Below are 20,025 nucleotides of genomic sequence, written 5' to 3'. Positions count from 1 at the left end.
CGAGACCGAATAAGAACGAAAGTTTCGGTGCCTCATTTCGGTGCCTGACTTTACACTACACCTGACAGCATGTAACGTTAGCCTACCTTTAGCTAGCAGCTGGATTAAACACCGGTAAAATGCTGACAGCTAACGTTAAACAGTGTAAAGTGTGACTGGATTTCACTGTGGAGGACTTCAACAGCGGGATGTAACAGTCTGCACTGCAGCGCAGCAGCAGCTGCCGTTGTCGGAATTCATAGATATACAGTATGTTTATATGGTCGGAATTAAACAACACAGACGGTGCTTTCACTTGCAGCTGCCGTCGTCGGAATTAAACAACACAGACGGTGCGTTCACTCGCAGCTGCCGTTGTCGGAATTAAACAACACAGACGGTGCGTTCACTCGCAGCTGCCATTGTCGGAATTAATCAACACAGACGGTGCATTCACTTAAAACAGGTAGCCTCGTGGTGCATTCACAGTAATTGTAAAATACCCTTTTCCCATCTGGAGTTCAACAGCAATATACTGGTGAAATAAGTTATTGTTATAGTTATTACATTATTATTAAATATTTAATTTTGACCATGGCCTTAGCAATAAACAAGTCACTGACTGTTGTTTACTACCCTTATTTTTTTTCTTCTTCTTTTTTTTTTACTTTATTGAAAAGTACCGGTTCAGGCACCGTTTAGGCACCGGCACCGTTTTAAAAGTATCGATTTAGCACCGGAATCGAAAAAAAACCAAACAATACCCAACCCTATTGAGGGGTAATATATACGAGGGGTAATAAATATCCTTCTCACCTTTTTCACGCCTGACCCATTTTCAACAAACAGGCCAAAACACACAGAAATTCCGTCACGGGACGGAAATTTCAAAAGGAGAATATTCTGGCATTAGCATTGTTGTCAGAAAAGATAGTATTTCAACTTAACATGTTTCCTGAATATCTGATTTTTGGATTTATTACAGTAAATGTATATTACATATTGGACCTTTAAAAGGGGACTACCAGTTGTTGCTGAAGCCCTTGTCCAAGTTCACCAGAGTCTTTTTGGGGCTACCTTCTTTTAGGATGGCGAGGGCCAGGCATTTCATAATGCTCCTGGTGAGCGGAAAGCCGTGGTCTGCCATCCAGACGATGTAGGACACCAGGGCCTTTTCCTCCTTCGTGGTAATGGCCTTATTTTTTTTTTTCACCACACTCAAACTTTCCTAATTTGTGGTCAGAAAGAGTTGATTTGGGGATGCCATACCTCACTGAGGCCTTCCTGATGCTCCACCCTGCGTTAATTTCTACTAATGCTAATTGAGTGAAGCTGACATCTACCAGAAGAAGACACTAGTAATTTTTTAATTTAGCTATAACAGTTTACTGTTGTTAAATTTGATATTTATGTAATATTGCTGTTAACAGTTATAACTTTAAAAGTTACCTCAAAACATTATTTTGCCTTTCACAGGGAGAGACCAGGACAAGCTGGGCAGAGCCATTCAACTTCATTTTATTAAACATTAACAGATATATTACTTTTGTTCATGCTTTATTGATCTTAATGTTAATTTATTTGTTAATAAAATCAGTTCTTTTAACTCTAGATTCCTTTTTATTCGGGTCCCCACACAATGCTGTTAGCACAACGTGTTAGTTACGTAGCACAGTAAGTTTACATTATGGCTTGAAAAGTTGTTATAAATGTGTGCTGTCTAGAACCAGATGAGTTAACATTAACGTTAACGTTTTGAGAGTGGTGTTCTTTGGGTGTCTTTTTTTGCCGCTCATTTACGTCAGACAAAGGGCCTCTGTAATTGTGTGTATCCCTTCAAAAACGTCAAAAGTATTTACAAAAACTGACAAAAAATATTCTATGTGACCTTAAGACTGTTTAAGAATGTTATCTGTTTGGTGGTCATGTTTTAAAACTGGTAATTTGAGATCGTAAACCTCTTCCCTCTGCATGTCATACTAGCGGAAAACCCTCCTCCCGCCTTTTTCTTACCCTCCTCATTGGCCCACATTGGAAACTCACGTTGCTTTCTCTTAAATGACTGGCTATTAAAACTGGAGGTTGGTCATAGTCGAAAGAGGAGGAAACAAGGATGACAGGGATATATATAATGCCTGTCGGTATTTTCATCTGCTGCCTGCAGATGAAAATCCTGTTTTACGAGGATTTACGACATTAGCTGTTAGCTATATAAACTAACGTTAGCTTCCCAATGGAGGCTAACGGCTGGCTGCTACAACTACGTCCGGAAGCGTGGAACAAATCGTGCAGTGTCCAGTATCCTCTTGAGTATCCTCGGTAAAACCATGTGTACACTGCATGATCTGTTCCATGCTAGCCTCCAATGGGAAGCTAAACGTTAGTTTAACTAAACTAACCGCTAATTCGGCTAACTGCTAGCTAGCTGACAGTTTGATTCAGTCAAGTGGTGTGTCTGAAATCGTGCACTTCTGTACTTATACTAGCAATTTAGTACACTCAAAATGTCACTCGTCGAAGTGTGGTCAATGCAGTGCACTACAAGTACCCGGATGGTGCACTCATAACGGTCAAAAAGTTGAGTGTGGAAAGTGTCCATCAATCCACACTCAACTTTTTGACGGTCGCCATCTTGGCTACAAAAAGTGTGAAAAACTTTCGATAATGGCGGCCGAATACCCGACAGCAAGACCCAAAAGTAAGTTCAACATTAGTCTTTTTGCTTAATTTGACATGCTATCAAGTTAGCTTTAGCTAACCTTAACTAGCTAACAGCGGCGAAGTTACCGGTACTTCTATACTCTTTGGTTTAACCACTGGCAAATAAGATATAACCTAGCTAACGTTACATGTGTTGTGGTATACGGTTGTTTGTTTTAAACTATCGTCCTCACTGTAGACGATTTTAGCGTTAGATGTGTGATGTTGTAAATATACATTAAGCTGCGAGCGTTAGTAGTAATGTTACAGTACGTTAACATATGCTATGTTGTATCGTATTAACAGTGCAGTTTCTGTCCTGATCTGACTTATATAATTGTTAGGGACACGGACGTGGCAGCCGTCAATGCTGCCAACTTGAGCCAAGTCCTCTCTGCTGGAAGGCAAACGACCTGGGGGAAGAGAGAGAGGATTTCCCTGCTGGTCTTGTGGACAGCACGGTGCACATAGTGGCCCGGGGCATAGCAAAGGCTCTGGCTAAACCACGATAAGATGTACCGCTGGCTAGCCAAAAGAGGAAGACAAGGGCCTCGATGACGGGTCCCCAGCCATGGTCACACGCTGTGCCGAGGATTTACCGTTAAAGGATCCCCCCTGGAGAGTCTGAAGTCCACCCTCATTTCACTTTCCCCATCAAAATACAGGGCCAGAAATTAATAGAACAATAGGATCTATTTAAATGTCTATTGGGTTGCCTCTGCTTTCTCTCTTGTATTGTCACTGTAATTAATAGCTATTGCAATAAACACCCTTTACATAAACATATAATATGACTATTTTCTACGTTAACGTTATATGTCAGTTGGACACCGTTTTAATTGCTCAAATTTTGCTTTTTTTTTTTTACAATGAATTAAGAGCAAAAGTGTGAATATCATCATACCGGTATGTTTACGGTTGCATAAAACAGAGGGCAAAAACAAGCAACAATAAAAACAATCACATTCATTTTGATGAACAAAGCAGAAATGTATTTTTCACGAGTGACAACAGGTGGTGGGAATGCTCTGCCCTGGGTACAATTCACAATTTCACAGAAGAAGAAGGAGGACTGAGATGTTTTGATCGTCACTTCCGGTAAGTACATAAGGCAGTGCGTGATTTCAGACAACACTCCCCCGTCGAAGTTTACGCACTATGCAAGTAAGTACGTAGTGTACGAAGTGCACTTCAGTTAGTGCACTAAGGGAAGTGCGCAATTTGAGACGCACTATAAAATAATGTTAACTCAAGCTAAATTCAATTCAATTTTATTTATAGTATCAAATCATAACACAAGTTATCTCGAGACACTTTACAGATAGAGTAGGTCTAGACCACACTATAATTTACAAAGCCCCAACAATTACAGTAATTCCCTCAAGATCAAGCAGTGCGTTAACGATAAGATGTATAGATCAGTGGCGAGGAAAAACTCCCTCTTGGGAAGAAACCTCGGACGGACCCAGGCTCTTGGTAGGCGGTGTCTGACGATGCCGGTTGGGGATGTGATGAACAGTGGCAATAATAGTCACATTAATAATGGAACAGTGACTTCAAATGGTAGTCGTAGTAGTTCATGTCATATCGCGGCGCTGCAGGGCGTTACAGGATGTAGCGTGGCCCAGCAGAGCATGGATGGACGTAGCAGGAAGAAGCAGGGTTCAGCAGGACGCAGCATGACACTGCAGGGCACCGCAGAGCTTAGCAGGGAGTTATATAGTTAAACACTGGGAAAAGCAGGCAACAGCTAAATTAAGACTTTACAGTAATAACGATAAAGACAAGTATTGATTTGATTGTATTTTAAATGAATGAGCACAAGTAAAGTAGAACTGACGTTACAGCTGTTATATATTTTAACGGTTATTTTCAGGTTTTATTTTGATGGTCTTTTAAAATTATTACATGCTGTCTCAGCTAGCGGTTAGCTGAATTAGCTGTTAGCTAGCTAGCTAAACTAAAGTTTAAACCAACGACTGGAAGCGTGGAACAGATCGTGCAGTGTAATCCTGTTTTACACATGGTTTTACCGAGGATAGTGGACACTGCACGATTTGTTCCACGCTTCCGGTCATAGTTGTAGCGGTCTGCTGCTAGCCTCCACTGGGAAGCTAACGTTAGTTATATAGCTAACTGCTAGTGCAATGCCGTAAATCCTCATAAAACAGGATTTTCATCTGCGCATTCGCTTAACGTCTTGCACATGCGCAGAACGGATCGTGCAGGCAGCACGGATCATGTACCAACAGTGCCCATGACCTGCAAGTATTTATTTGTAGAATTTGCGGGTAAAGGTCAAGTGTCCGGAATATCGTGATGTCAGTGAGTCTACGTTACCAAACTTCCATTGTGATTTTAAAGTTTATTTTTACCCAGCTCATTACCAAATGACACTATGTAAAATTAATTTTGGGACATTTTGGTAAGACAGTGGTTCGTTTCTGTAAAGTCAACATGAAATCAGGTTAATTGATCTTGAAAACTGGGTTTGGAGTGCCAACAGTCAGAAAACGTCAGTAATTAGACGGTGCCAGTTTTCGTTGAATAACGTTAGCCATAACAAACACCCAGATGAGCATTGACACCTGTTAGCATAATTTTCCTGATGTATCACTAACGTTGATTACTTAAATAATAATTTGTATTTTGTTTCACAAGATTATCATCTGTTAAAGGGCCTACTGTGATATCATATCAGTTCATCTGCTTATTATAGATAGTGATAATAGGTGTGCATCATTAGCTCCTCTAAGCAGACAGTAGCTATGTTTCCATCGACCCGTTTTTATCCGAATTAAGTGATATCGAATGAAAAATGCCTTATGGAAACAGTAAAATCCGACTGAATTTCATGAATATCGACTCAAATGAAATACGTTCGGTCTCATCGGATTTTCTCTTGATCGATATACGGCTTATGCGATAAACGCTGATGGAAACGTTATTTGACGTTATTATAAATAATGAATTGCGATTAAGTTTTAGGTCATTTTATGGTTGCAACCCGCAATAAAACGAAGAAGAAGAAGTTTCAGTTCATTTCCGCCCAGTATTTCCGCTCTGTTTGCAAAACAAAAACAGATGTAAGTGGACAAACGAGGAGACAAGATACTTTTTTTATTTAATTTACCAGAAAAATATAACAGCTATTTTAGATAGCAAAAATCTAAGAAACGCCATCTTTTATCAGGAGCTCGCGAAGGAAATGACCAACAGTTATGACAGGGACATTAAACACTTAACTTGAAAAAGCTTAACGTGGTTTAATGTATCTAAACAACGATGATCATCACCAGATTTATCATGGTTATATCTTGTCATGAACACTTAAGCCTGTCAAAAAAACTAAATCGAAATCCAACGATTATAGAAGTTATCTCACGTTAATATTTTCTTCATCAGGGGCCGTATTAATATTATTAATATGGCGAGGAAAAAGCTTAATGTGGTTTAATGTACCTAAACAATGATCAATCATCACCACATTTCTCTCTCATATTACCCATCATAACCACGGAAAACTGTCAAATAATCTAACCCAAAGTCCAATTATTATGGACGTTATCTGACATAAAGCGTTTCTGCTTCAGGGCAGCGGAGCGGCTGGGGGTTGACTCTCCACGGTTCTCATTGGCTTTATAAGTCCTAATGTGAAAAAGCTTAACGTGGTTTAATGTACCTAAACAACGATCAATCATCACCAAAAAATCCTCTTCTATATTGCTCATCATAACCACTTAAAACGGTCAAATCTAAGCCAATGTCCAAATATTATGGACGTTATCTGACACATTAACGTGAGATAACTTATAATCGTTGGATTTTGATTTAGTTTTTTTGACAGGCTTAAGTGTTCATGACAAGATATGACCATGATACATCTGGTGATGATTGATCGTTGTTTAGATATTAAACCACGTTAAGCTTTTTCATGTTAAGCGTTTTAGAATGTCCCTTACGACAAGCCGTTGGACGTCCTCGCGGAGTAAATGGAAGGCGCTCAAACAGCGATAACGGCTCAAAAGAGAGAGAGTTGTCTCGCAGCGGTGCCGGAGGAAAATTATAAGGCAAGTTCCACCTTTTAGATGAGCTGGATCATATCCTCAGCCAAAGGTCCATCGGAGCTTAGGCTATAGCTTGGCTTCTAATATTAACAACAACAACAACTACTTTTGTCTAGCAAAACTTTGTTCGCAAAAGTTTGCTTAAATCTTGTGCGATTCGGTTAAAAAATGAATGGAAACACCATAAAATGTCTCAAATCAATTCGATATACCAATTTAATCGCAAAATAGCATGTGACGTCATACGCACAGGTTTTTATTCGCTTTAAAGTGATGGTTCGGAGTAATTTACCCTAGGGTCCTTTGCACCACGACCTCGAGCCAAACACCCCCCCAGAAGCTTTTTTCACCTGGGTCTAACATTGGGCGAGTTAGCGTAAAGTAGCGTTAGCCGCTGAATAGCTTAGCGCGGGGCTAATGGACCACGTTTGTATCTCTTAAATGACTAATAATGCCGAAATGATACCAAAGGTCTACACTAGTATATATAGGTTATGCACTCATAAAAGCGATGGATTGGAAAGTTTGTAAAGTACACCAGAAGTTTATGAACACCGCCTGCTCTCTTCTGCTCTCTGCTGCTGCTGCTCCTGCAGTTAGACTCACAGCAGCAACAACAGCAGCAGAGGCAGAAGCAACGCAGGCAAGTGTTATTTACCCCAAACTTCGGTGTGCTCATCCATCGTTATTATACTACTGAACCTTTATTATCATTCGGGCGATAAGATTACAGCGATAGTCACTCCAACGTATTCAGCGACTAACTCATACTATTCAGGTAACTTCTGGAAAGTGCTTCCGGTAAATTAAGTGGCTTACTCGAGACTATCACTAAAAGGTGGGGTGTGGAAGGGACACACTTTCACCAACTTTATTCGCATGAGTTTTTTTACCGAACTTCAGATAATTCGATTGACAAGTGGATGGAAACTTAGCTAGTGACAGGAAAAATGACTTTCTGTCAAAGCATAATGGTCATCATGGGTGGGTGTGCCCAAAGATAAATTGTTTGCATTAACAGAGAAATTGTGATATTCTGTTCACTTTGAATGTGCAGCTCACCTTATTGTTACCAAAGCAGATGGTAGGCTCTAGTTCAGCTAAAAGGCCAGTCATTGGTTTATAGTAGTAGGAGAGTAGGTAGCAGGTTGCTGTGAGACTGCTCTTTCTTTTCAACAGCCCCTTTAAGTTTTTCACTGTCAACCAACATCTACTGCACGTTATACTGAAACATGACACAATTTACTTTTTTAAATTATTTTTTATAAAATAAATTACATTATATTATTATAATTAAACAAAATTATTTTTTTAATAAAACCCTTGTAAAGGAAAACTTTGCCGATCAATTTATTTCAAGTGAATTCATTAGTTCTTACGTTACCATAGTGGCTACCTTACCCATAGTAAGCCTATCATCGATGTTTGTATTTAATATAAATTCAAAATTTTAAGATTCAAAATAAGCATACAATAATTTGGTGATAATGTAGCAGGAACTCTGAAGTCTATGGGTCACGGCCCCGTTAACTATAGCCGCTTTCCGACCGGAGGGATTTTTGCAGTTCCTTGAACATAAAATTCCTAGAACTCTTTTTTTCTCGTGTTCCGACTGGACCAATTTGGGGATTTTTAAGTTCCTCTGGCTGCAGTTCCTGTAACTCTTTCAGCTCCTACTTCAGGGCAGGGTCTTTTCGCTGTTCCCTTTTCAGCATAGGGACCTAGGTAAATGAGGGTCGGGTTTCCGGTACAGACAGACCAACAATGGGACAATTTTAACAATTTTCGCCATCTTATTCATCACTAAATTCACTTCTGACAATGTTTTAGGCGAGAAATGAACTGTTAACATTTCGAATATTGGCAGTCTTCCAAAAATTGATGCCGAATTGACAATTTGAGGTGAGAAGCTCCATGAAGTGAGGCGACAGTTGGCAGGCGCCTGCCCCGGCCGCTAGCTCGCCGCTCGGCCATGTCCTGCTCAGAAACCCCGCTGTCAGCTGGAGGTCTCTCAGACCGCTCTCGTAAATAGGAGGCTTTTATTTGGCCGTTGACGGTTCGTTTGTTTAAATATCACAACACATGTCCATCATAAGATTAACGGGAACCTGTGGTAAACTGTCTTTTCAGAGTTAAACTCTACAAGCATGCCCTGCGGGCTTGACAACCTCGCTGTCCGGCCGTCTCACACACACACACACACACACACACACACACACACACACGTCCACAACGCAGCCGGCAGAGGCGGGGGGAGAGAAAGATACCCGTTTCTCTTCGGGAGACTTGTTTAAATTATGACAAATATGCTATATACATTAGATTTAGTATGTAGTTCATACTTTTTTGGTGTATTTGTTTTATGATTGATTTTAACGCTATAAAGACCGTTGCCGTGCTTGCATTACTCCCTTACCCCTCCTATAGTCCCTATGGCCACTGGGCAGTGCAAATGCAAATTGAAAAAACGGTTTTGGGGGAGAGTAGTTAGTAGAACTGCTTAGAAGTGGACTTTTCCTATAACTATGTTCCTGTAACTACCTGGTCGGAAAGCGGCTTATGTCTGGTCTAGACCAGTCATTCCCAAACTGTGGTCCGCGGACCACTAGTGGTCCGTGAGGGTACTGCAGGTGGTCCGTGGAAAAGCAAAATAAAATATAAAATAATATTTTTTTAACCTTTATTTTACCAGGAAATTCCCATAAAAATTAAGAATATGTATATTGATATAAAAATTTTAATTTAATTTAAATTGTCAAGTTATTGTGTGATTACTAAAATAGGCTAGTGGCGCTCGGCCCTAACCCTTAATCTAAAATCGCCAAAGGTTTGAAATTTTGACTATATCCAAGTGTTCTTATTACTGTATATATTTAATACTCCATTGCTATGGAAATAAGCCTGTTGTTCAAATGAACCTGATTATGCCATTGGGCGCTTGAGTAAATAAATAAATTAATTATCTGGCAGCCATTGTGTGCAGTACACTTTTTTTAATAAGCCTGTTGTACTGATGCGATGACCAGTTATAGTTTTAGTGCTAGTAGGCCTATTAAGAGGTGTGGATTAATTCAGGTAGGACTGTGTGTAGACATATTTTATTATGTGTATTATGAGGTGGTCCGTGAAAATTCTTGATTGCAAATAGTGGTCCACACATAAAAAAAGTTTGAAAACCCCTGGTCTAGATCACACTTGGTACCGCACACAATTTACAGAGACCCAACAATTCCCACATGAGCAACCGTGCGACGGCGGCGAGCTGTTAAAAAACTTCCTTTTAACAGGAGGAAACCTTGAACAGAACCTGTATAGGTACCAGATGTGCTCGGCCTGTCAGATCGGCTCAGGGTCCTGCGTTTTACAGGTGACGTATCACTATTAACACAGTAATTGTACAGCGATGGCATTAATAATAATAATAATAATAATAATAAATTGAATTTATATAGCGCTTTTCATAGACTCAAAGTCGCTTTACAAAATTATAAAAACAGAACAAAACAAAACAAAACAAACAAAACAAGATTCAGGCACAGATGAAAAGGGAGGGAGGTAGTAAAGGCAGTGGTGAAGAGATGGGTCTTGAGGTGGGACTGGAAGATGGTGAGGGACTCAGAGGTGCGGATCTCTTGGGGGAGGGAGTTCCAGAGCCTGGGAGCTGCCCTGGAGAATGCTCTGTCCCCAAAACTGCGCAGGTTGGATTTTTGGATGGAGAGGAGACCAACTGAGGTGGATCTGAGAGACCGTGAGGGTTGGTATGGGGAGAGGAGGTCAGTGAGGTATGAGGGGGCCAGATGGTGGAGGGCTTTGTAGGTGAGGACCAGGATTTTGTAGGTGATCCGGAGGGAGATGGGAAGCCAGTGGAGTTGTTTTAGGACTGGAGTGATGTGGTGTCAGGATTTGGAGCGGGTGAAAAGTCGGGCGGCTGCGTTTTGGACCAGTTGGAGTCGGTTGATGTTGGTAGAGCTGATGCCGAGAAGTAGTATAGGCATTCTGAAACTTTATCCACACTGCTTTGACAAGAGTCCCAGCATATTTTTTATTAATGCTATATTGCTCATTTACACAAACATCTTCTTTCCTCCTGTAATGGGATAGAACATGTATGTGTGTCTATCTGCGTTTTAAATATTTGGTTAGTTATATGTCTGTAGACAGAGGTGTTCTCTTACATGTTTGACATAGAACAGCCGCTGGTGACAGACGTGCCGGTTGTCTCACTGACATCCTTGTCATTGTATGTTGATTAGGACAATGCACATTTCTGTAAATGCTAGCCAGTCGGCTAATTTTCAACAGTAGTCCTAGTTGCCTAGTGGAACCCTGGGAAGAAACCGGAGCACCCGGAGGGTGCCCACGCAAGCACGGGGAGAACATGTAAACTCCACACAGAAAAGCCCGGGACGACCTGGGCTCAAACCCAGAACCTTCTTGCTGTGAGGCAGAAGTGCTAACCACTGAGCAACCTTGCTGTTAAGTGTCACGCTTCTCAGCTTAAGCTGATGAACCCAAATGGCTGACGACGCTCATCAGAGAGTAGCAAGACGGTTACCAACAATAAGTTAAAATGCAGAAACATTTCATTTGACTACAGGAACTGTATATTTGACAGGCTGATTTCTATGTTTTATATAAAAAAATCACTTTGTATGCAGAAAAAAATATATAATATCTAATTATAATAAGTCATATAAAGCTGTTACACTGGCTTTCCACAGGCAGCGTTTTGTTGTGTCACCACAACATGATGCTGACGGTGTACACATTTTGCAGACAATGACTTGTTGGTGTTGATATATGTTTTCTATCAGTTTATATCTGGCTTAACACAACTCTTTGGTAAGTTTTCTACTCCGGTCACACAATTTGCCGTTTAGTTTGCATAATGTTATATTACTAGCAACAAGGTAGTTGTCATTGCTACAATGCTATTACTACTAAAACAAATATGAAAACTCACCAGGTATACCAACTGCCCGGACAACATTTTGGCTAGCTGTTAGCATCCCTGTAGTCATACAAAGGCATGTCATAAATTAGGCTATAGTAAAACCACGATCTTTTTATGTGCACGTATAGCATGTGTACATAAAAATACAGCAGAATATATTGGAGGCATGTTCGCGAGTCTGCCCTCTCATTGGCTACCGCTCTGCAAAACTTGACTCCGAGTCAATTTTGGGAGAGCGGGGAGAGCAGTGAACATCCGGGCACTTTTGCCGCCGTCAGCGGAATTCGCTCACACTGCTGTTCTCTTAGGGAATGAATTGAATCGCACCACTTTTCAGCTGCCTATGGAAACCCAGCGTTAAGACCGTAAAAGTTGCCCTTTTATTACTGAACATATTTACCTGTTCACTGGCGCTGGACTCCGCATTCAGCAACAGCTGCCTTGACAGAATGATGGGGCTGTTCATCTTCTCCAGCTGTAAGCTTTGGGTGTAATTTAATCTCTTCAGCTGGATGATCAGTGCACTGTTGACAGGAAAGAGGGTCAGATCAAAGATTGACATTGGAAGACAGATGGAGGCGAAACTGCTTAGCCTGACACCTGACTGAATTCGCTAGATGACATCACTCACTTTGGCAGCGGCAAGAATGACCCCTAATGAGATGAGTTTTCAGCCCCACACTCGCACCGATACTCCAGCTGGATCTCCTAGCAGGGAACAGGAGTAAGAAGTGGGTTTTAGTTTGAATCTTTTCATGGATATCAAAATCTCGTTGACAAACATGTTCACACAAATTCACATTCAGTGGAGCGTGAGGATGAGTGTTGGTGGATTGAAACAAGACCCCAGGAACAGCGCCATGCTTTGATGCAACCATGGGCTTAGCGGCCAACAGTAGAACTGCAACGTCTGGCAATCCGCTGGCCCAGAGACTTTAAATTCAATTCAATTCAATTTTATTTATAGTATCAAATCATAACAAAAGTTATCTCGAGACACTTTACAGATAGAGTAGGTCTAGACCACACTCTGTAATTTCCAAAACCCCAACAATTACAGTAATTCCCTCAAGAGCAAGCATTAGCAGTGGCTATCGCGACAGTGGCAAGGAAAAACTCCCTTTTAGGAAGAAACCTCAGCAGACCCAGACTCTTGGTAGGCGGTGTCTGACGGGCGGGGTGGGGTGTGATGAACAGTGGCGATAATAGTCACATTAAAGGTCACAGTGATGTCGAAGGTTATCGTGGAAGTTCATGTCATAGCAGGGCACATCGTGTCATACTGAGTAGTGCTGTCCCCTATGCCGTATCCAGACTACTCTGTGCATAGGAACATCACAGCAGGGCGTTGCGCGGGATGTAGCGTGGCGCTGCAGAGCATGGGTGGATGCAGCAGGATGCAGCAGGATGCAGCAGGATGCGCCCCGGATTTGTCAGAGAATCACAGAGCATAGCTCTGCGAAGAAGAAACATAAGGACTCCGGGGAGTAAACTCCCCAGAGCTAGATTAGTAACAAGCAATTCTGGGACAGGATGCATACAGAAGTAACAAGTAGAGAAGAGAGAGCGCTCAGTGTGTCATAGGAAGGAAACAGCCTCCCCTGCAGTCTAGAATTGTAATAGCATAACTAACTACAGGGAGAAGCAGGTGGGCCGGGGTCGGTGGACGCTGCAACTCCTCACTCCCTAACTATAAGCTTTGTCAAAGAGGAGGGTTTTCAGTTTACTCTTGAATGTTGGCACCGGTGTCTGCCCCTCGAACCCAGACTGGAAGCTGGTTCCACAGAAGCGAGCCTGATAGCTGAAGGCCCTGGCCCCAGTCTACTTCCAGAGACTCTAGGAACCACCGGTTAGCCCCCGCATTCCGGAGCGCAGTGCCCTAGTGGGACAATAAGGTACTAAGAGCTCTTCTAGGTATGATGGTGCTTGACCATTTAGAGCTTTGTAAGTCAGGAGGAGGATTTTAAATTCGATCCTAGATTTCACAGGAAGCCAATGCAGAGAAGCTAATACAGGAGAAATATGATCTCTTCTCTTAGTTCTCGCCGAACACGCTGCAGCATTCTGGATCAGCTGGAGAGCCTTAAGGGACTTATTTGGGCAACCTGATAATAAGGAATTGCAGTAATCTAATCTAGAAGTAACGAATGCATGGACTAGTTTTTCAGCATCATTCTGAGACAGGATATTCCTAATTTTGGCAATGTTACGAAGATGGAAAAAGGCTATTCTTGAGGTTTGTTTTAAATGGGCGTTGAAGGATATATCCTGATCAAGAATAACTCCCAAATTTCTGACAGCAGTGCTGGAGGCCAGGGCAATACCATCCAGAGTAGCTATATCTTTCGAAAACGAAGTTCGGCAGTGCGTTGGTCCTATCACAATAACTTCCGTTTTGTCTGAGTTTAACATCAGGAAGTTGTGGGTCATCCAGGATTTTATATCCTCAACACACGTTGAAGTCTTGCTAACTGACCACTTTCATCTGGCTTAATTGACAGATATAATTGGGTATCGTCTGCATGAGCAGTGTTAATTAATTGAGTGTTTCCTAATAATATGGCCTAGAGGAAGCATATATAAGGAAAATAGAATTGGTCCAAGCACTGAGCCTTGAGGAACGCCATGGCTAACTTTGGCGTGCTTGGAGGGTTTATCGTTAATGTTAACAAATTGGGATCGCTCAGAGAAATAAGACTTAAACCATCTTAGTGCAGTTCCTTTAATTCCGACTAAGTGTTCTAATCTCTGTAACAGGATTGTATGATCAATAGTGTCAAATGCAGCACTAAGATCTAGTAAAACAAGAATGGAGACAAGTCCTTTGTCTGCAGCTGTTAGAAGGTCGTTAGTAATTTTCACTTTACATGACGCAAGAAACGTCTATATTTCAGCGAATAATTTGGGGGTACATCAACTTACCAGTCCGAACACTTAAATGGTCCTTGTTCAAACCATCACGTTTTAACAATGTTTAAATGCATTAATAGCCGAATGCAGAATTATTTAATTAACTAGTCATGATGAACACACATCATGAATGCGAGCAGACCCACAGGACTGCCCCCACGCTGCCCTGCACTGCAGGCTCATATGAAGGTTCTCCTGAGTTCCTGTAGCTGTAATTAGGGCTCGAGCGCCGACGGCGGCGAAGGGCCTATTATTACATAAAAACTGAGCCCCTGCAGTGCGTTTAACGTAGATTCACGAAACTTGGTAGGCATAAGTAACATGTCAAGATGTACAAAAAACCATACAATATATATATATATACAATATACCATAAATCCATACCCTAAACCCAACAGGAAGTCCGCCATTTTGAATTCAAAGTTCGAAATTAGTGCGATTTTGGCCATTTCCACATGTCGTACTTTAACGAACTCCTCCTAGAGATTTAATCTGATCAACTTCAAACTGGGTCTGTGCCATGTCAACGTTACGTTAAAGATAAAAAGTTGTTAAAAGAAAAAATTTCGTCAAAGGGCGTGGCCCATGGATGTATTAAGAGAACTGGATACAGTGTTCGGCTGGAAGCCCCGTACGTTCCAATGAGAGTGCTCAAAAGCGCATTAAGACAACATGGAGCTCGGCTCTTCCGCATTCTTGGCCCATGACGTTACGATGGACATGCGCACTAGCAACAATTTGTTTGTGTTGTCGTAGCAACCGGTAGCAACATGAGCTTCTCTCTCGCGTCTCTAGCTACATCGGTAAACGTAGCGAACATGAACTTGCCGTTTCATTGTTTAAAATATTCACTAACGTTAAACATTGTGTTTTCGTTGTTCACTATCGTTTACATGCTTAGCTAAATAAACGATGGATGTATTTAGACAACCAAGGAGATGTAATTATTATGTCGTGCTACTAGCTAGCTAGCTAGTAGGTTAGCCTGCAGTGTTGTGAACAGAGCGTCTGTTAATACATCCATGGCTTTATCTCTCATTCACGTTACAGGCTTGACAGCATACAGCCTCGGATGTATCGTAAGATAATCGTTAAACACTTAACCCACATCGGCTCTTAGGGGCATATAAGATATTACGTTAACGTTATCTACCTAACTAGCTCCATTATATAGCTTGACCTGCATTCTGCTTTTTTAGCTTTTGCAATAAACCACTAAACCAGGTCGAGTGATAGTGACACTGTACTTAAGTTACAAACAACATGTTCCTTTATTTTAAAACGTATTATCTTAATTTAAGATTAATACTGAAACTTCCACTCATTGTTTTGTTAAATTGCAATAACTTTCTTTTTTTCACAGACAACTCCAACCTTGGGAGTGCAGTTATCATCTATCCATCCATCTCCTATCTTCCAGCTGCATGACATCTATGAAAATATTTTATCTGGGATTCTTATGTGCAATATACAATAACCTATACCTCACAATGAGTTTAAATACATGCATGTATTAAAACCTTCTGTTGAAATTGTATGCATAATATGTAATAACAATTTCAACTGATGCTCATTGCAAGTTACATGTACTCCAACATTTTTGTTATTAAAAAGACTTTTGTCTCAAACTTTTCATGGAAAAATCGAAAAGCACAAAAATAATGCTCAACAACACTGGTGTATATTTACATTTTAACACAATACAATTTATTATTACGAGAATTATTGATTCACAAAAACATTCCACATGCAGGATTATGCAGGATGCAGGATTATTTAAAAAAAAAATGCATTAAAAACATAACGTAGGACTGGGCGGCCTCTAGCTCACCCAGTGGGTGCATTCGCCCCATGTTGGCTGAGTCCTGCAGCGGCGCAGGGTTCAGGTCCGACCTGCTGCCCTTTGCTGCGTGTCATCCCCCATCTCTCTCACCCTTTCACATCTATGCACTTTCAAATAAAGCCCGAAAATAATCTTTTAAAAAAAACATAATATAGGACAAACAAAATCTACATCCGACGTGGGGAAGAAAGACAAAATAAAAAATGCAAAACACATGTGGGTGAGGCTGGGGAAGATGAGTGGAGGCAAGAGAGGAAAAGGCAGGGAGAAATAAAGGCAAGAGGGAGAGGAAGAACACAGAATGTGAGTGAACAGAATGATTAACAAATAAAAAAAAAAAATATATATATATATATATATATATATATATATAAAATCTAAAATTTAAAACATTTACATAAATAGGTGGAGACAAATCCTTACACAAAGAGGGCTGCCCTGGATATTTACAATCCTGTTGAGGCTACAATCTAGTATGGATTGTAGCCTCAAGGGACTGCACGATGCTATTTAAAAAAAAATCATTTCCCAAATTTGTGAAATGAACTCCGTCTCTTATAAATATCCCAGGACAGTCAAACTTTATGCAAGGATGCCTTACACTGTCTCCACCCAATTCCCTGACAAATTTGCCCATCTCTCTGTTCACCCACATTCTGGTCTTGTTGATCTTTCCCGGATCTGCTTTCCTCCAGTGACATCTTTCATTGATGGAAGAGAGAATGATCTTCATCTCAGGAAAAATGCAATGGAGGTGCAGCAGGTCCTGCTTCATCACTGTGACAAGCTCCACACCTTTGATGTTGCCAAGGTCGTTGCCGCCACAGTGAATCAGCAGGACATCCGGGACTGTTCTTCCTCTCAAAGACTGATGAAAAAAGGGAAGAAGGTTCCTCCATCTCAGACCACCCCAGCCAAACCACCACACACTGCCGTCCAGTCCCAGGTTCCTCCCTGTGGTGTGTCTGGCTCTCTCTTCCCCACGTCGGATGTAGCTGTCTCCAATCAGCCACACTTTCAGACCTAGATATTATTAAGTATATTGGATTTAAAAAAAAGTACTTTGTGCTCTTCTTTACACAAACATGGTTTATTAAGCTCTCATATACATTGTATATTGTGTAAAGGACTAAAATTACAGGTACTAATCATACCCTAAAAAAATTCCATGAATTTGTGTATCACCTTTATGAAAAGATTATGCAAATAGAATAAATAACAATGCTTGAATATAGCCTAGTTCACCTTGTCCAAGTACGGCCGGGACCACATTGGGTTTCGTCCTTTTGGGCTCAGTCCACATGGGAGCGTCTTCCAACTCTAAATAAAGTAAGTAAAAAACATGTTTTCTGTTCTCCCTACTTTAAAAACAAAGACAATTATCAGTAAATGCATATTCAGTTGAGTTAGCTAGCACTCAGACTACTTATGTATGTGTTTTCCTATAATACATAGCCTATATCCTGCCAGGTCTATCAATTAGTGTATCGTCTTCATGAAAGGATTATGGAAATATAATATATAAATGTTGTTCACCTTGTCCAAATACCGCCGGGACCCCAACGTCATTGTCAGTCCACATATCTGCCATCTAAAGAAAGTAAAAACATTCATGCTTAATATCCAAACAATGTGTGTGTCTTCCTATCTACCAATGACAAAGAAAAGAGTGATTGAGAGCACATGAATGTAAAGTTATCGTTAACGTTACAGTACCTACTATTAAGTCCTACAAAAATTGCCCTAACTTGGTTAAGTTGAAACATTCGTCCTTGCCTGTAGGCCTATGTACAATTTCTAACGTCAGATATTTGGTTAAAATGGAAAAATACACGCAAAACGACTAACATTAAACCAAAGGCCAGCATTAGCTTTGCCGCAAAAAATTGCTAAAATCTAATACTGTATATTTACTACAGCATTATGTAAACCAAGTGTATCATGTTGACATACAGTACACTGCTAATTATTAGCTACATCCTATTTTTTTTATAATCTTACCTTATTCAGCCAAAACAGATTTTTGTGTCTCGTAGTCTCGTCAATGTGTACAGCACATGGATGGTACAGCATAGATAAAACGCTGTACAGTAGCGGAGGGAAGGGGGAGGGGATTTAAATACAGCGCGGGTCGATCTCGTATCCTTTCTTTCCAGCGTCTGTGGCGGTAAATCTTTTTCTTTGTCTTTACAGCCAGCAAGAAAATCAAAAATTCTTCAACATGCCGTCTTGTGTTGCCTACAACTGCGTGAAGCGATCAGATGGTAGTTCCAAGGTTACTCTGTTCAGGTTTGTTGAAATGATTTCAGTTGCAATATAGCTTTACATTTGATAATATGTTATTCTTATATATTCATGGTGTGATCACATAATGGATAAGGATCACATTCTCTTAATATCCAGGATCACATCTATGTGTAACATTGATAAAGATTTAAGAAAATACTCTCAAGTGATTTTTACACTTTTTTTAATTTAAGTAACGTAGTAGTAAGTGATTGATTGAAATTGATTGAAGTAACGTTAACGCTTCCATTTTTTTATTTAATTTAACAGACTGTATTGTGACTAATTTAAGTATGGTATAGATCATGCTTACTAAAGGGATTTTCTGCAGTGAGTGCTTTTACTTCAACTGATTACACTAAATATTTTACAGTTTTCCTGTCCTTGATAAAAAAAAGGAGGCGTCAGTGGGTCAGAAACATTAACCGCAAAAATTGGAAGCCATCCCGCCACTCCCGCATATGCGCTCACTATTTCACAAAGGAGTGTTTCCTAACTGGCAGTGCGGGAAGTAATACCTCGCGAATTTCGGCCAACGAAAGTTTGCCTCGGGGGCGTGGTTGCAAAAACAACACGCAAGTCCGCAACATTTTTTTAAATGTCCCGGGCTGTCAGAAGACAGGGCGGTAAAAATGCACAGCAGCAAACCATCGGTAAAATGTTAGCTCATAAATGCTCTGGTTACCTGGCTATGTAGCCTAGCTGCCTTGCTATGCTTACAATGAAATGCAATGTCCGAAAATGCAAGCGTTTGAATCAAACAAATGCACAAGTAGCCTAGCTAGCTAGCTGCCTGGCTAGGCTACAATGAAATCCAATGTCCGAACATGCTAGCGATTAGCCTGTCGGCTAGCTGAAAAGTTCGAGTGTTTAAACTAACATATACAGTGATCTATTTAGTGGTGTATGTGCCCTAATTAAGTTTGTGTGTCATATAAAACACAATTCGTGTTGATAGAAATACCAATGTTTGTGTAGAAACATTTTAATCACATCAAACTTTTCATGATACGGCACTGATAACCTCCACCATCTTGGTCAGACTTTTTTTGTAACTCCCGCCTCCAAACACAAACACGCAGACCTGATTGGTTCTCGAGTGGTCCTCATTTGAATAAAGTTAAACTTTCGTCAACTTTATTTCGCTCCCCTCGGCGATTCGCTCTCATCTCGCTCAATCAGGGCGAATTTCGTCTCCATTCAACCTCAATGAGAGCAAAGCGAAATTTCGTTGTGTGGAAACCTACCGTAAAAGTCAAGGTGCTATACTTTAACGAACTCCTCCT

The 20,025-nt window shown here is 40.7% G+C and overlaps 1 protein-coding gene across 1 annotated transcript; it reads right to left on the bottom strand.

The window, feature by feature from the left end:
* Window positions 1-16,863: 16,863 nt before the first annotated feature.
* Window positions 16,864-20,023, bottom strand: LOC120546260. The gene is made up of 4 exons (XM_039781079.1): window positions 19,987-20,023; window positions 17,990-18,044; window positions 17,699-17,773; window positions 16,864-17,476 (listed from the first exon to the last, which is right to left on the bottom strand). The coding sequence occupies exons 2-4, from the start codon at window positions 18,042-18,044 to the stop codon at window positions 16,917-16,919; spliced, it is 690 nt and encodes a 229-aa protein (XP_039637013.1). The 5' UTR covers window positions 19,987-20,023; the 3' UTR covers window positions 16,864-16,916.
* Window positions 20,024-20,025: the final 2 nt, after the last annotated feature.

This window comes from Perca fluviatilis, chromosome 18, assembly GCF_010015445.1.
Source record: "Perca fluviatilis chromosome 18, GENO_Pfluv_1.0, whole genome shotgun sequence".
NCBI classification, from domain to species: domain Eukaryota; kingdom Metazoa; phylum Chordata; class Actinopteri; order Perciformes; family Percidae; genus Perca; species Perca fluviatilis.
This window is presented reverse-complemented; position numbering and strand designations above follow the sequence as displayed.

Excerpts from the sequence above, each read along its gene's own strand:
- LOC120546260 (XM_039781079.1), bottom strand. The coding sequence starts at position 18,044 with ATGGCAGATATGTGGACTGACAATGACGTTGGGGTCCCGGCGGTATTT. Across the intron at positions 17,774-17,989 it reads CCCGGCGGTATTTGGACAAG|AGTTGGAAGACGCTCCCATG; the intron begins GTGAACAACATT and ends TACTTTATTTAG. Across the intron at positions 17,477-17,698 it reads CCCGGCCGTACTTGGACAAG|GTCTGAAAGTGTGGCTGATT; the intron begins GTGAACTAGGCT and ends AATAATATCTAG.